Source organism: Nyctibius grandis, chromosome 4, assembly GCF_013368605.1.
Source record: "Nyctibius grandis isolate bNycGra1 chromosome 4, bNycGra1.pri, whole genome shotgun sequence".
Taxonomy (NCBI): Eukaryota; Metazoa; Chordata; class Aves; order Nyctibiiformes; family Nyctibiidae; genus Nyctibius; species Nyctibius grandis.
The window spans coordinates 82,879,822-82,896,482 of NC_090661.1; the positions used below are offsets into that span (position 1 = coordinate 82,879,822).

Genomic DNA, 16,661 nt, shown 5'->3' on the forward strand with positions numbered 1-16,661 from the left:
TGAGAGCAGGACCTTTAATGTAAACAACTGGATGCACCTGAGATAACAGTGACTCTTATAGCTGCAACGTGAAAGACTTCAGGGAAAGCACACAGTCCGAATCCAGCACAGGTTTCCCTCCAACCCCAGTAACAGATAGACATTTCCCAAATACAGACCCCTCAGAATACTGTTCTGAGATTGTGCCAAATTCTGCTCTTAGAAACCTCATCAGATGACCTTGCACAGTCCTGAAGAAGAAATGTCTTCTTCCATTACCTAATAAAGCACACGAGTACTAATACTGCCCCTACAGAGCTGTTACTTGTCCAGAAGAGACTTTGTTTCAGCTCAAACGCACACCTCACTCCTGGCTTAGTAAATTATCCTGGCTTAGTGAATCTGCTGAGCTTAAAAAAAAAAAAAAAAAAAATCTGTGCATTCATCTGCAGGCAGATGTTCACAACAGAAAGAGCTATAGCAGTTTAAAATACAACTGCACCCACCACAGCCCTCCTTCCCCTTCCTGTTTCCCCTTCTTGTCTTTATTTTCAACAGAGGCTACAGCCCACACAGCAGAACCAGTGGAAAAGAGCACATATTTGGCTGCGTCAGCGAGATGCAGGATGAGGATCTCTGCTTCAGCAGCTGACAACGGAGATGTAAGCTAAGCTGCCAGTCCCTGAACTTCAGGATGAGGAACATTTATACATTTCACTCATACCTACGGCAAAGTCAGTAGCTGCCACCTCAGGGGTGAAATGCAGAGTCCCCCTTATAACACGGAGATAACATAGTTTATCTGAGCATGTCTAGAGTGTGCTACAAATGCAAAGTACATTTAGCTTGTAGTTCTTTCACTAAGGTTCAAGCAAACATGTAGCACATTGCCTGCCTCAAGCTAAAAGCATGCCTGGCTATTATGGTTCAGAAACTGCAAGCCAACTTATAATTCTTTGAGCTCTCAGTTAGCCTGAGGGTCTCACAGGCCTAGTGGTCAACTTGTGACAGGATTAAGTGTATAAACCTAAAGAACTATCTGGGATACAGTGGGACAGGATAGAGATGGGAAAGAGCTTCTGAGGAAAATGCAGAGTTCTGGCCACCCAGACAACAATCTCAAGAACGAGAGGTTGGAATAGTTCACTTCAACCACCTGTGCCAGGAGGAGACAACACATACTGAAAAAGCATAGTAATCCTATTTATACTACAAAGCATGGCTGATGATTTTTGAGGGTGCCAAGAATCACATTACATCCATCATTGATTCAAGTCTTCCTGAGCAACCGCATGCAAGAAACATGAACATCCAACTTGCTGATTAATTATCTCTCCTCTTGCAGTATCTCCTTGCTTCAATTTAAGCACAATGCATAACACTTGCATGACAGAAAAGACTATCCACATAAAAGCCTACAAAGCTGGAATTCCACCTAAGAGAGCTGGGTAGCTGCTTTGGAAATATCCCACGAGGAGATCACTGTTTGACTGAAGATGTGGTTCTACAACTGGCTTCAGCAGATCTCAGGCCACATTACTACTGAAAGGGCAGTCCTGCCCTCTCTTCTTCAAATAGTCTCTCTTGGAATACCACCCTTGCAGTCCAATGCCACACCAGATCATCCAGCCAGATGAGAGATGCAGAATGAGGCAGACCCCTCTCTTTTGCAGCAGTCCATGCTAAGGTCAGCCTATGCCACTGATGAAACTTCCCCCTGGGAAACTCAAGATCCATTGTTATTCTCAAGTCACTTCTGAAAAATGCATCAAAAGTTTTCTGTGGTAATAACGAACAGCCATGAAAATCCTACAAAATGCAACCCTAGAAGCAAAAAAACTGTCCAAGGTTTTTTGTGGTTGTTGACCGCAACAAAGGTCTTTGAAACAACCTGAAGTCTGCCCCACACACCTCTTCAGACCTGCTCTGTAAAGCATCTTTGGTTTGACCACACACTTCTGCAAAGATTTTGCAGAAATGACTTCAGCTGTTCTAAACTTGGAAGAAGCCATCAGTGATGGTTACTGGGCTCTTATTAAGCAGGTGTTTCAGAGCCTTGCAATTCACATTGGCAGATACTTAGAATTAGGCTTAGTCACTACCTTAAAGCAATCTGTGGGGAGATTATCAGAACTATAAGCTACAGAGAAATATGATCAGTATTTGCAATGTGCTTGAAGTCTATTATAGCCCAATGCTTCCTAACCACACCAGTTTCTCTACTTTACTAGTTCCGGGCTATCATTTCATCGGCTCTGTCTAGAAAGCTAGTACGCACCTATGCTAACGCTGCTGGAATATCATACTGTCATGAAAGACGAGCCATGAAGTACTGCTTTTCATGTGCACAAACTGGGACTTTATGAAGCACCTTGACGACAAACAATGCACCCCTCCTGCAGCTGGGAAGACCATTTCAACTGCTCAATCCCATTTGCTCCAGATAGATAAGGACATTCAGGCGTTTCTCTCAATATCACTTGGGGACTTAGTTAAGGTTTCTCTGACTGCTTTAACCAGCCCTCTGAAGTCTCTGCGTTTCCAGCATCAGTCGTTTATAACCATACTAACATCTGCAAGCAAGGGCGTGCTACCAGTATGTTCTCTCAACCTTAACTCCTGTGCAAGAGCATCACAGTTTCCTCTCCCTGACAGGCAGTGAGAACCAGCCAGGCTGCAGAGCTCCCATATAATGAAGCGGACTCATTGCACCCAGAGGACTGACTAATACCTCACCCGTTCCTCTTCAAAGAACAGGGTCAAAGAAGCGTATCTTCTATTTCAATACAATATAACAGAGAAAAATACAGTTTCAAGAATTCACTTAATTTTGCCCCTTCAAAGAGGGGGAAAAAAAGGAGCAGGGGAGGGAGGGAGGACTGCAGTACAGTAGATAATCATGCTACCTCATGTCTTCAAGGCCACTCCAACAAGATAGCAGAAATGTACGCTGGATGTAATTCTCTGAGATAGGACTACTCAGAACGTATTCCTCCACAGAGCACTGAGAGCCAGAAGTAAACACCAAATGGTCCCCAGGTTCACATTTCTCTGTCCCTTTAGGTACGTACATTGAATCCTGTTCCCTCCTACCTCCAGCTTGCTCCCTTTACTGTAGTTCTGATATCCAGACTCTGAAGATGCAAGCAGAGATCACAAACTTGGCACAGTCATCTGCAGTTTCTAGAACCTCCTAAGGGCCAAAATGGATCTTGCAGAGAATGGCAACTGCATGCATAGCACTGGAAACTCTTCAGAAACATTGTGAGGATGTGGGACCACAGTGAGGGCTTGAAGAGATCAGCTGGTGAGGAAAATACAATGCTAGGATGCCATCTAGGATCTCATACAGACAAGTAAAGAGAGTCCAGCAGGGCTAGAGGAACATTGCAGTAAGTTAGAGCTGCATGAACTGGGGTCTGCTCACAAGCTGGAGCCTCAGAGATACAGTATTAGCTCTCTAGCAACATAACAGGTCCCAAAGCACCATTTACTGTAAGGCCAAAGATTAAGGAGGCAGTTTCACAGAGGCATTGATCTGACATAGCTTCATGACCCTTCTCTAAGATGACCTGGGATGTCAAATTAACTCTTTTTGGCTGCTTTATTTCCCGGATGTATCCTTTAAGGGGGTGGCACAACCTTCCCATAAAGTACTTGGCCTTGTCATGCCTCTTCCTAGCAGGATTACTTTCTGCATCCAATGTTCCTCAATGGCCATGCCTTATGAAATTTAACAAGCAGCACAAGGAAGAGCTGCTAAAACATTCAGGTCTTGTTCTGCCTCCGCATGCAACAGCAAACTCCACAGGCACTGGAAATCACACTACAGCACTCCCTCTTGTAGGAACACGTTCCCAACACAGGACAGAATGGCTCTGCGGGGAGGGGGGTTGCAGTTCCCAGTTTATAGCATCCCCTTCACTACTACCTCACCTGCAAGTCTCAGTGTTAGGCTGACAGACTAGTCCTGACTGAAGTGCTACCTGTCAGAAACAGACACAGCACAACAGATACAGCAGCTGTTACTGTCAGGAATAGTTACTAATACCACTATACAGTACAAAGCACCCGCACCTCAATGAATTGTTGTAGTAGGCAACTGAGATAAGATCACCACTGTCCTATGCTAAAGTGTGCAGCTCTGTGACTGTCTGGTGGCTTTTGTGGCTTCTAGTGAAAAATTGCTCTTAAAAGTACTTAATGTGAGTTAACATATTTTTAAGGGGAGGAAAGAAAGGAAAGAGTGTTCAAATTTATCCACAAAAGCCATAGACTATTCTTCTACGTTATGGTATTTGCTTTGTCATTCCTCAGGACATCTCAAGTATAAGGGTAACATACTAGATAACACTGGATTTCACGGTGCTTGTGTCCTGAAACAGTTACACGGTAAAGCAGAAGGTCATAAGCGCATCAAGACCTAACATGGAGCTTGTCTGAGCAATCAAGTGAACAAACTCGGACACCCTTCCACAGAAAGACTACTGGCCAATGAGCTACTGCACGAAAAACCTGCCTTTCAGCAGAAATCTCGAGATACATAACAAATACTAGTTTATGTATCACCACTGAACAGATCATTTATCATTAACCCCCAAAATAACAGGAGAGCAGCTCCTGCCCAACTTCAAAATTCATTGTGAATTTAGGGCTCTAGCCCTAAATGGCAGCAATTAGCAAAAGTTAGCAATCAAATTAGCACAGAAGTGTCAGGCTGAAGGGAATCTCCCACATACTACCACTTCATAGCCCTCCCACCAACCACTTCATGAAGTGGGTTGAGACACACTTGAGAACATCTCATGTATCTGTCCAACCTGACCTCAAACTCCAAGCAGCCTATTCCAAGGTTACTTTTATCTTTACAGCTTGAGTCCAGCACAGGACCACAAAGATGATTAAGGGACCACAGCATCTTTCGTATGAGGAGAGGCTGCAAGAGCTGGAACTCTTCAGCCTGGAGAAAAGAAGACTCGGGGGGATCTTATCTTACCTGATGGGAGGGAATGAAAAAGAGGGAACCACACTCTTCTCCATAGTGTTCTCTGACAGGACAAGAGGCAATGGGCACAAACTGAAACACATGAAATTCCATCTGAACAAAAAAAAAGACTGTTACTCTGAGGGTGGTCAAACACTGGAACAGGTTGCTCAGTTTGTAAAGCCTCCACCTGCAGAGACGTTCAAAACCTGACTGGATGTGGTCTTGGGCAACCTGCTTTACCTGACCATGCTTGAGCAGGGAGGTTGGACTAGATGATCTCAAGAGGTCCTTTCCAACCTGAATAATACTGTGATATGCTCTCAAGTTTCATTCGTAGTTTCACCAGTGCAACAGAAGAAAGCCAGGAAGGTAATTTAATTCCTTGATAGGTAAAGGAGAACAATAACAGCTTATGCAGTTTCTGTTATACCATTTCCCTCCCAACAAAAGCCTTGGTCTCTGGCATCTCTCAATGAGCCCTTCACTAGGTGGAGTAACATTCCAGCTCTTCCTCATCTACAGGGCTCCAGCAAAATTCTCATCTTCCTTTTAACTGCCCACTGTCCTCCATATTCACCACATACTTCCTTACACCCACTTCTGACTCTCCTGTTTTGCAAGAGGTTTGCTGGTACCGATCTTTCATTCGTTCTTGTCAATTTTATTGCATGAGAGCTCTGCTCAGCCAAGGCTACACTTGTCCTTCAACAGCACGGTTCACAGCTGCTGTTACATTCAGTTATCACCTTAGCAATCTCAGGCAGATGTCGACTTCCCTGGGTTTTTCCCTGCAAGAGTCTGCTTGGGTACAGAAAGTTCAAAGCCACTGATTAATCAGTAAATGCTTTGGAAACATCAACTTTTAAAGCAGGTAATTTGAAATTTTTCAAGAACACATAGGTAGGGGTTGAAATAAAACTGGAGCAGTTGAAACGTGCATAATACAAAACGGATGTCAGCTGAGCTTTGAGAACACAGGAGGAAGAGAAAGGTCACTGACTCCAACTGCGCAGCAGACTCCCAGCTGCCCAACACACACAGCACACCATGGTGTGGTATTACAAGCCAGACAAGAGGGCTTAAGTAGCAGGCTGGTCACTGCACCCTGGTTGGTGACTATACCCTGCCGGACCTGAGCTGGCTTGTACAGTGCCATCCTGAGCATTTCCATGTCCTTAGCACAGTTATTGCATAGCCTGAAAAACTTCCCCACAGATAACAGGAGTGCCTGCAAATGGAAACCTTCATGCCCTCTGTAGTTTGCCAGGGCTGAGAAGTTATAGAAGTAAAAATGCCTCATCTACAAAAGAACAAGAGTCAGTGTCAGCACACAGTTAGTTCTCAACAAGGCTAGATGAGTGCTTCCCCTTTTCTGAATTCGTACTAAACTAATAAAAATTAAAATAACTTTCAGCATGTGATGTCTGGGGGTGTCATGTTCCCATGATGCACTAACCAAACCACAGCCTAACAGCTGCACTAGAGGCAACAGCACAGCCTGAGCAGGGCCAGAGTGCAGGCTCTGGAGAGGTATTTGCCCTCTCCATGTCCTGTGTCATATGCTCCACTAGCTCACAATTCAGCTATTAGGAAGCTGAAGCTTGGTCATTTTTGCATCAGGATTAGCTTTTCAATGCGTGCTGACACTGCTGTTTGTTAGAAGTACTGGTGAACATGTGTGGAGAGAAGTACGTCCCAGAAGAAGACACACAGACAAATAATTTCAAATATGGTCATAAACTTCATCTGCTAAGTGCTGTAGGAATTGAGGGCTGCCTTACTTAGGAAAAGTTCACAGTCTGCCGTAGGGAATGGACTTAACTGAGACCTTCTAAGAGCTCCTGACTTCAAAGCCTTCATCTAAAATCCTAACAACGATGTCCTAGGAGCAGAGCGCAGGCTGTGTTTCTCTACGGCAGAGGTCTGCTGTCACGAACAATCTTACTTTAAGTCACATGCTGGGGTTGGCTGCAACCAAACTATAAGGCAGCTGCTAATTTTTTATTACCAAGGAGAAAGTTTTCAGTTTCACCCAAAAAAGGGAACTGTGTACACCTGGGGTTGTCTTCTCTTTGGAGGAAGCATCAGAACATTTGCATTTGAGGCCATTCACAAAACTTGGTCTGTAGAATCACACGATGGAAGAGGTCACCTAGTCATTTTTCTCCCACACAGAGGTAGGATTTGATACATTCATCCAAATACTTTACCATGAAACCAGCCTGTCTCAAGTAGGTTCTTCCTTCACAGAGTCAGCGTAACAGCGGATGGCTTGACTTGGCAACTACTCTGATGTGGATGAAGAAACAGCCTGACATTACCCAACTCTTGCATGCAGCTGACAGCTCACATCAGGTAGGGCTCCCATAACTGTAACAGAAGTCTAGAAATCCTGAATCTTTGTGTACAAGACTATTTTGAAAATGCTACAGCAGACTCCACAGCAAATGAGTTTGTTTTTATCTCATTTTTTCTCTCAGTCAAATATTTTCTAGATATACTGAAATCAGTTTGAGATCAATGTATGCTTGTTCAAGTGAAAAAAAACCAGAAAATAAGCTTTTTTTTTTTTTGTTATATGGAAACAGCAACAAAAATCCAAAGCACAATCTCCCCTTCAAAACACCATTTACATAAAGCTAAAGCACGGGTTTTTTCAGCACATGCTAACTTTCAGCAGGGATGACACCTCTGGAGAAGGACTCTACATCCAACTGTGAAAAGTCAGACTGTAGTGCCTTACCCCAAAGAAGTTTTGCCATAGACGTATGGCACCCAGCCCACTGAACAGCCAGGCACGCAAGACGTAATTCCCTGGCTGCTCAGACAAACAGCACAGCGCTACCAGTAAGACTCACCTCTGCTCCCTCCCTGGGTAGGCTCTGAGAAGTGCTACGAAGATCCAGCACCCAGGTCCCCCAGGTACAGCCCCCTGTGTGCCAAGGGGCAGCCAGCTGTACACAGAGAGAGCTAGCTCACCTGTGGAGAACCACTAGTTGAAGTGGAGGAAGAAAGGCCAGGTTAGCTTAATACAACTCATGGTCTGCTTCCGACATCAAAGAGAGTGGAGGCTGCCCTTCAGTTGACAAGGCTCTGCATTCAGAGCACCGCTGCCAACAGATATGCTTTCCCAGCATAAAAATCAGATTTTGGGTGCTTCCCTTTGACAAACAACGCTTCTCTCTATAGAAAGAAGTAGTTGATCCAGAGTGGTTTCTAGTTGATCCATTCCCATGCCTGTCCCCCTCCCTTCACCTCAAACTCTCTTTGATTTTTAGTGCACCCAAAACAAGCAAGATGGGTGAAAGCCTCTCATGAGTAGGTATCCACTTGGCTATGTGAAACCTCCCACTACAGCCAGTCCATCTAACGAAGAACAGAGACACTCGTGCTTCCCGCTCCACCTGCTGCCCAGGAAGCAGGAGTCTTTCTTCTGCCCCATGTTGTGCTTTCTGCACTCCGAATGCAGCAAGCTGGAAGAGACTGGCAAGAGCTGGCTCCAGGAAGAGATTTCAGGATCAACATCCCTTTGTACTCTCACACACTCTTCAGCTACAATAGAACTTACTCCTACTCTGGCCTAAAATAACTCTGACAGTCCTCGAACGTGTTAAGTAAAACCATTAACACTAGTAATCCAGGGAGATGTTGTTTAAACCTCCCTAACTTTGAATAGCATATTTAAAATCAATAAAATATTGGTGCCTTGCTCTAGACCCAAGTTTGGAGGAAAACAGTAACTAAACTTTTACTTTTGCCAGAAAGTGTCAGAAAATCTAATTTAATCTCTGGTCAGTTTTGTTCTTCAGAGTACAAAAGCTCAGCCACTGTTTTCTGTCTTCTCCCAGGCTGAAAGCAAAGGAGCCAGCCTACTTTAGCTCTAGGTTATCCATTGGGAAACCAAGACATTTTAGGAGTGTTTGAAAGGAACATGCAAACATTAGTTTATGCATATTTTTAAAACGTACCATCTTCAGCACAATCCCTAAGTCATCTTTTTGCAGGGGGACTGTTTTGGCCAAGATTATGACTTCCAAAATTTATTTTTACTGTGATAAATTTGTCATCATGATTATTGCTGTTGCTGTCCTGGCATAAAGCACCATTATACACACAACACCAGACACGCTAGAAGACTGCACTGCCTCATTTATGCCACTAAATACAGATAAATCTTAATCCAAGATGCAACCACAGGAGTCCAATCCTGCTAAGGCTGACAAAGAACACTACGACCCTAAGTACGGCAATGTCATAAAAACATCCTGACCAGCACAACTCCCCAGAGCTCTCCACCTCCATTTCAACAGAAACTATGAGAAAGGAGTACCACACACTCCTCTAGAGTTTAGAAAATTTCAGACTCAATTAAAACCCAGTACATTGGGCTTCTGTAGTTTCCAGCTGTTTTGCACTAGTAAGTCCTCTGTGCTTGTTACGAGGTGACCACTTTCAGACTGGCTGAGTTATTTTTAAGGCCACCAGTGCAATTCTTCAATTAATCTCTGCTATTCTATCATAGGTAACAAGCTGATCTGTTGCCAGTAGGGTTATATCTCTGACTTCAGGCCCAGTGTGAGAGAATACATATTAGACAATCTTATTTTGGTTCTGGTATGACAGAAGCGTTAAGTCTGAAGGATAAGATCATTTTCCATCAATTAAGGTCAATGAACTGCAGGGCACAATATTTACAGGCAGAACTTTAAAGACACTCAGTTTTTATTTTCGATTTGCATTCAAAACCAGGCACCTAAGATAACCTCCAAATTCAGAGGTTCTCTGTGAGTCACTGGTAGTCTCTCCTGAATTAGGGACCAATTGACCAGGCATAGAAAAATTGGCTTGCAAAACTTCCTAGTTTACAAGGGTTGTGCAATTTGCTTTAGTTTTCTATTTCAGTAAAACACGTTACCAGTGTTAAAACAAGGATAAACAATATCACGTATCTCCCTTCTCCAACCCCTGACCAGGAAGCGCAACTCCACGGCTGCTACCTTACCTTCGGAAATAGCCTTCTTGACAGCTGCAAGGTAAGCATCAGGCTCATCATCGTTTGTGAGTTCTTGCCACTGAGACCAGTCCTTGAAAAAGGTCAAATAGTCATCACAGTCTGTAACACCGCAGAACAGCTTGACTACTTTGTACGGGGGCCATAAAGCTTCCTGAAGGCTCTGCAGGATGGGAGGGAGATAAAAACTCTGCACCAGCTCAGCAGATAGCAAAAGGATGATGCTCCGACTTCTGTTGAACAGGTCCAGCTCCTGGTGGGAGATGGCAGACTTGCCTTCCAGCTGGTAGCTCAGAATCCGATGCTTTCGAACGTGCCAAGTAAAGACGAAGAGGTTCTGGAGGTACTGACACCATTCAGTGGCGTCACTTGCATACACGATCAGCACATCATATCCTCCAGGAATTCCTGTAGAGGTGCAAGATGATCACAGGGAGGAGGATTAAATTCAAAGCAAGAACTGATCCACAGCTTTACAGCAAAAAACCCACAGACCTGTCCCTATAATTCGTATCAGAAGCTCCAAAGCGCTTCAAAAGAACAGTAGATATATCCAAAGTGAGGTGTTCACAGCCACAGAGCAATTCTAAGGGTGGTTGAACTCCTACTTGCATTTACCCCACTAAAATTTAAGTAGTTTTTTCATTCGCAAAGACCTTCCTATGAAGAAGGGGATTTCCTATGTAGTTTCAAGTGAAAAAAACCACACGTGGAGATTTACAAATTGAAAGCATGCTGATAGGAAAAAAACCCACAAAAACCCGACCTCCAAAACAAACTAGCCTGAAAAGGGGAGTTCACCTTTGTGTTTGAAGTGAAACCATTTTAGGCAACTATAGGGTCTCTGCAACACAACTGCAGACCATTACATGCTCAAGCAGAGTATACACTAAACATCACACACCTAAAATAAGAAAGTCCTTTATTTACATGAGGTCCCACAACGCTTACAGGAAGTCACTACGGCCTCCATGGCGTTAGACTTTCGCTCTCATTGCAGCAGAAAGCAAACTGCCTGCAAAGTATGCATGCAACTGAAGGGTACACCAGCCCCAGTGCTCACAGCACAGCAATTCTATCATTCAGGCTTCAGATACTTTGCCAGACTGTGTTAGAGTCCTTCCCCCAGAACTGTCATACAAAGGTTTCCCAACCATTTTGGCATGACAAACCCTCTCTTTAGAGGGATAGAACTAATACAATAGTGGTGGCCATAACACAGCCCAAAATACAGTCACCAAAGTTGACTTATTGCATAATTCTCCAGAGACAGCTCCTACCTACGTAACCCTGCATTTCTGTGCTCTGGAATGAAAGCACTTTTAAAACTGTTTCCGGCTTGCTAAGAAGATCACATGCAGATTGAACCAATATGACATGATGCAGTGCTCTCCCACCAATCTCAAGAAAACTTTTAAGTCTAAATTTAACTTTCCCATTGACCTGTGAAGAAGTTTACCCAAATTTGAGGATTACGGCTCTGGTCCCATGGTAAATTTCAGTGCTGAGCATTTCACATCTTATTAGCAAACTGTCGGCTTCTAATTCCAGTTTGATTCTTTATAAAAGTGTCAACATTTCCAACCCATCTCCATCCAGAAGCAAGCAAACAAAGGCAGATTTTTCTAATTAAAGTAGAAGGCAATGCCTAAAATTTGGCATGCCAAAAAGAGCATCTGCAGAGAGTGAATTTACCAGAATTTAAGATGACAGTTTTGCAGTCACCTTATCAAAATTCAACCAAAATTGACCAGCCTCCAAAGACTCCATTCTGCCAGCTTCCCCAGAACCTTCATTAAGAAATGGAAGCTGAAATGATGTCTAGGCTACAGTGCCCCAGCTCTAAACCATACAATCATCAACTTTTAAATTGTAATTGAGCAGAAGTGGTACAGTTGAGAAGTAAAGTGTGGAGATGCACTCTGTGCTCAACCAATAGTGTTATGGTTACCTGCATAAATGGGAAGTCTCTAGCAGTGAAAGGATGATGCCCTACCTATGGAGAACATAGACACTGCAGTTCAGCAGTATTCGCTAGGATGGCTGCATGTTTCTGTGTGAATACAGCTCCTGAACCCCAGATGGAAGCTTGTAGGAGACAGCATTCTCAATGGAGGAGATCCAGGAAACTCATAAAGCAGACAAACAGATCCAAAGCCTTGGGACCTCTAAGCTAAGAGTGCAGAACTGCTGTGAAAAAAGATGGCTTTCACACCAGTGAGAACACCACTATCACCAAAATATCGCTTACGGCTGAACACCACCTGACAAAGACGATAGAATCACATGAGCAGAAACAGGAAAACCAAGCAGAATTCAGGTCAGTCAGATTATTCTAGAAAGAGTAGTACCAGAGACTTCTGCTTCCAGTGCCACATGTTGGTTTACATGCAGTACAGTGGGAAAGGGCAGCACAACTATCGCTGAGAACGGAGCCCACACACTGCAGCACGGCCAGCTGAGCCCAACCTCATCAAATGGGGAGACAACACAGCGACTCTCTGGGGTGTGCCCGGGGCTCCTACAGTCCTGCCCTGGCGCTCTCTGGGAGAAGTCCCACCTCTGGGCTCTGGGGAAAGCGGTAGTGGCCTCCAGGGCATTTTAACATTCTGTAAAACGGAGCACCTAATCCTACCACACATTTTTAAAAAGAACACAGCTTCCGCAACTAAACCTGTTAGCAAACAGGCCCTTCTCCAGTCTTTCAATGAAAGGAAGCAGCTGTGCTTGGAGAGGACACAGGGTGGGGGAGTCATTGTTTTTAAACATGCGTTGTGCTATAGGGGCACTAAGCATCCAAGAAGCCTCCCTGCTCCAATATGCAGGCAAAAGATGCAAACTTGACAGACCCTCTGCAAGTTCCCTGCCAGCATTTATATCCCCAGAGACAGCATCACCCAGAGCAGTGCAGCCTCTGCACCCAGTAGGAAGGAACTTCACCTAGTGTTTAGGAAAGATGTTGATTCTCTAGATAGTACTTGCTCTACCAGCATGTCATTCCCCTTAACAGAGCTGTGCCAGCTCTGCCCAGGCCCTCTTACCTCAACTCCTATAGCCTTTTTACACTTCCAGGATAAACTGAGGAACAATGCTTTTAAAACGAGAACTGAGAAATAAAGTTACTGACTCCACTTTTAGAGCCAAGGAAACTCTCTAAGTTCATAAGCAAAAATACTGGAAGTGGGTCTTGAAGAGCTAAATCAGCTTAAGTCCGCAACCGGACTGTTTCAAAGAAAACAAAAATCTAGAAATAGTTTTGATTGCAACATGCCCCTTTAAAAGAAGGATGACACAGGACTCACTTTTCTGGATCATGCTATTATTTGTCTAACCAAATACCTCCCTTTGCAGCACCAACTACTGTCCAGTCCTCAGGGAAAAGTGTAATAAATGGAGAATACAGAATGTTTCGAGCAGTTTTTCCCACAACTCTTCACACATCACTTACAGAAAAACTCACAGAGCACACTTCAAAGCACAACGTAAACTCTGCCTATCGTACACATACAAGGAAATCCCTAGGTGAACACCAAGCATTTTACTTCTTTAAACCCTCACCTTAGATGGATGATTTCACAATGCATCTAACAGGCTGGTTTGGGAAAAACAAACAGGAGGAAGCCTTCAATTCATGTGAGAAAGATATGAAAATTATATGCAACAGTGAGATGAAGAAAGATTTGTGCCAGCCAACCATTTCAAAAATCTTTCACACTCTCAAGTGTAATCTAGTTTAAATTTTAAACATACCTTGTTTCTGCATTCGTAAACTTAGGGTATAAAAGTGACTTTTGCTTCTGTTTACAAAACGTCAGCACTATTAATAATATTGCAAGGCATGTTTAACTCTTTATTTCATAGCAAAACATCCAGGTGCAGTTCTGTTGCAGTTTGCAATGATAAAACATAACCTTTGGACTCCCTTCCAGCTGTAACTGCCTCTTCAGTGCTTAGTTGCACGCTTCATTATACAGCAATGATGAAAGACTGATGATTTACAAACTAATACTGTAGAAATGCCTAAGACCTCTAACTGAGGTGGAAGGCCCACAGACAGAACATGATACAAAGCTTTCCCTAGCTTATAAACTGCACACAGAATGGAAGTGGATGAAGCAATTCAGTAAAGATCACAGAAGGCCCATGGCAAGAGAAGTATCCTATAGTGATAGACTATATCATGCCTTCATAGTCCCTCTCTAGGAAGCAAATAAATCAGGCTCATCTTTGGACCATGTCTGGGAGTAGTGAGGTGACAATCTTTGAGTTCAGAGCAAACATGGGAAAGTGGTGTATGGCTATATCGTAAGGTTCTAATTACCACTGAAACAGCTAAAGAATACTGCGGGAAGATGGCATATCAGGTCTGGGCAAGATGTAGTCTCAACTCAACACTTCCCGAATTTGAATCAGATGTCATCAACTGTTATTACCTATTATTTCACCCTACAAGCCAAAAGGTTTGACCTTTTTCAATTTACAGATCATAGTTTTCCATTGTACTCATGTGTCCTATAAAGGTCTCTAACAATACACAGCTTTTCTGTGTCACCTTTCACATCCCTCTCGTAAGTAGACCATGACTTCTCATTGTCCACAGACCAGGTGAAAAACTGACAGACAAAATCTTTACTCCAACTCAGATGATCATATGCAGTGGCAAGCAAATCTGTCTTCTAGATCAAATCTGCTAGATCAAATTCAACTCAAATTCTGACTAAATGAAAAACTGCTACGTAGCCTGTTAACCAGTTTGCATTGGGATTCATGTGTATGGAGGATACACGAATATGGCAGTCCAAAATATCAGTCCTTGATAGAGGGGGATCCACTTCCTATGAAAGACAATTGCCTATGATATAAATGAAACCCAACCCAAGGTGTCTTAATAATCAAATTCTTAAGAGAGAGCGTGCTTCCAAGAAGTGTCAGAAGCTGCTGGTGGGTCATTAACAGAAGTCCACAGGACCTTTCATATTTCAGTGTCTGAAGTGTGTGTATTTAAGTGATGTATGAGGAAATAAGTGCATTCTTTGCCTAGCTGGAATGCATAACAAAGTAACAGTGATCACATGCTATAATTATTAACATCATAGTGAGACCTCTCACTTTGACTGGAATAGAAAACGTTCCTTTTAAATGAAGTGCTGCAAACAAGCAAGAGGAAATAGCAGAATCAAAGTAGATAAAAGTTTTACGAACCAAACTTCAGTGATAGGAACACAAGATTTGCATTACAATATGTGAACCTAAAGTTGTTCTACTTTTAAGAGTCTCTGTGAAATCACCTTCTGTTTATAAGGAGAAAAGTAGTTTTGCCCACAAGTCTCCCGAGGCCTGCGTTTACTTATTTTTACATCACAAGAAGACACGCGTCAAGTGAAACACTAACATTACTTCACACCCTGAGAACAGCACGTTTTTCCTTTTTTAGATAAAACACGTACACTTCCCTGCAGGCAGGGGAACTTGCAAACTGGGCACTAGCAAGACTTACACAATATAGGCTAAACCCCTCTCCCCCTGGAGTTTGCAGCTCTATTCTAACCAGTTTCACCTGCACATATGTAAGCTAAAACATTTTCATTGATGGCAACCTAGCTCAGTTTGTTTGTGATCCGCTGGCAAGGGGCATCAAGCCATACCCCAAAAAGGAAATATGCAAATATAGGGAGATAAAGCAGTATTTAGGAAGAACTGACTTCTCTACAAGACATCACAGAAAAACATCAAGGTGGGAAAGGCTGAGCAGGGACAGATTCCTCACCAGAATACCCTCCCTCAGAGCTAGCTGAGCTGCCAACCCGAAGTGCACTCAAGACACAGGAGAGCTCTGCCAGCACCTGCCCTGAGCACAAGCCAAGTGAAGCAAGATAAGGTAGAAAACGCAACAACCTGGCTGCGAACGAAGGAGCCACCGCTGCTCTGAAGAGCCCCAAGGCTCCCCTAAACTCGGGGAGGGGACCCTCCTTCCCCATTCCCCAGCAGCGGAGAAGCGCCAGGGGCGAGCAGAGCCGTGCCACAGCACCGCCCGGCCGGCGGAGCGGAGCGGGGCGGGACCCGCGGGCAGCGCGCCGCGCTCCGCTGCCTCCCCGCTCACCGGCACCAACGCGGGCACAGCTCGCTCAGGGGCTGCGCTGCCCGGGGAGCAGCGCCCGCCCGGCCCCGCCGCCCCCAGCCTGCCCCCGCCGCTCCCCCCGGCTCCCGCGGCGAACAGCCGCGGCACCTACCGGGGCCCGCCATGGTCTGGGGCTGGCGGGGAAGGGGCCGCTCCCCTCCCTCACATCGCCGCGGCGCGTCCCTCCCGCGGCCACTTCCTCGACCCCGTCCGGGCGCTCCGTCCCGCCGCGCGGCCCCGCCTCCCGCCGCCCGGCCGGGGCGGGGGGGGCTCGGCGGCGGAGGGCGGCTCCTGCTGTCCGCTCCGCGCGGGCCGGCGGCGCATCGCCTTCCAGGTACGCGGCGGGGCTCTCCTGCCGTAGGAAAGCCATTCCCTTTCCCAGCTGGCTCCAGCCCTATATTCCATAGACGGCCGAGGCCGATACAGAAACTCCTCATCCTCAGTCACGAGAAACTCGAGAGCCACGGTTGTGGAAGAGAACAGGCAAGACCTGCTTTATGCACACCCTTAACTTACGCTTTGACTTCTGTCTCCTCCTCAGTTTTAGTTTTTCCTAGGAAAAACCA

At 44.8% G+C, this 16,661-nt stretch overlaps 1 protein-coding gene across 1 annotated transcript in view; it reads right to left on the reverse strand.

Annotated features, from left to right (window-relative positions):
• PIK3AP1 (phosphoinositide-3-kinase adaptor protein 1) overlaps positions 1 to 16,291 on the reverse strand; it is a 47,351-nt gene extending 31,060 nt beyond the window's left edge. The window contains exons 1-2 of the mRNA XM_068399412.1: positions 16,208 to 16,291; positions 9,969 to 10,385 (exon numbers count right to left, since the gene is read on the reverse strand). Of these exons, the coding sequence (XP_068255513.1) occupies positions 9,969 to 10,385; positions 16,208 to 16,220 (430 nt within the window). The 5' untranslated portion in view covers positions 16,221 to 16,291. The remainder of the gene's footprint in view (positions 1 to 9,968; positions 10,386 to 16,207) is intronic.
• Positions 16,292 to 16,661: the final 370 nt, after the last annotated feature.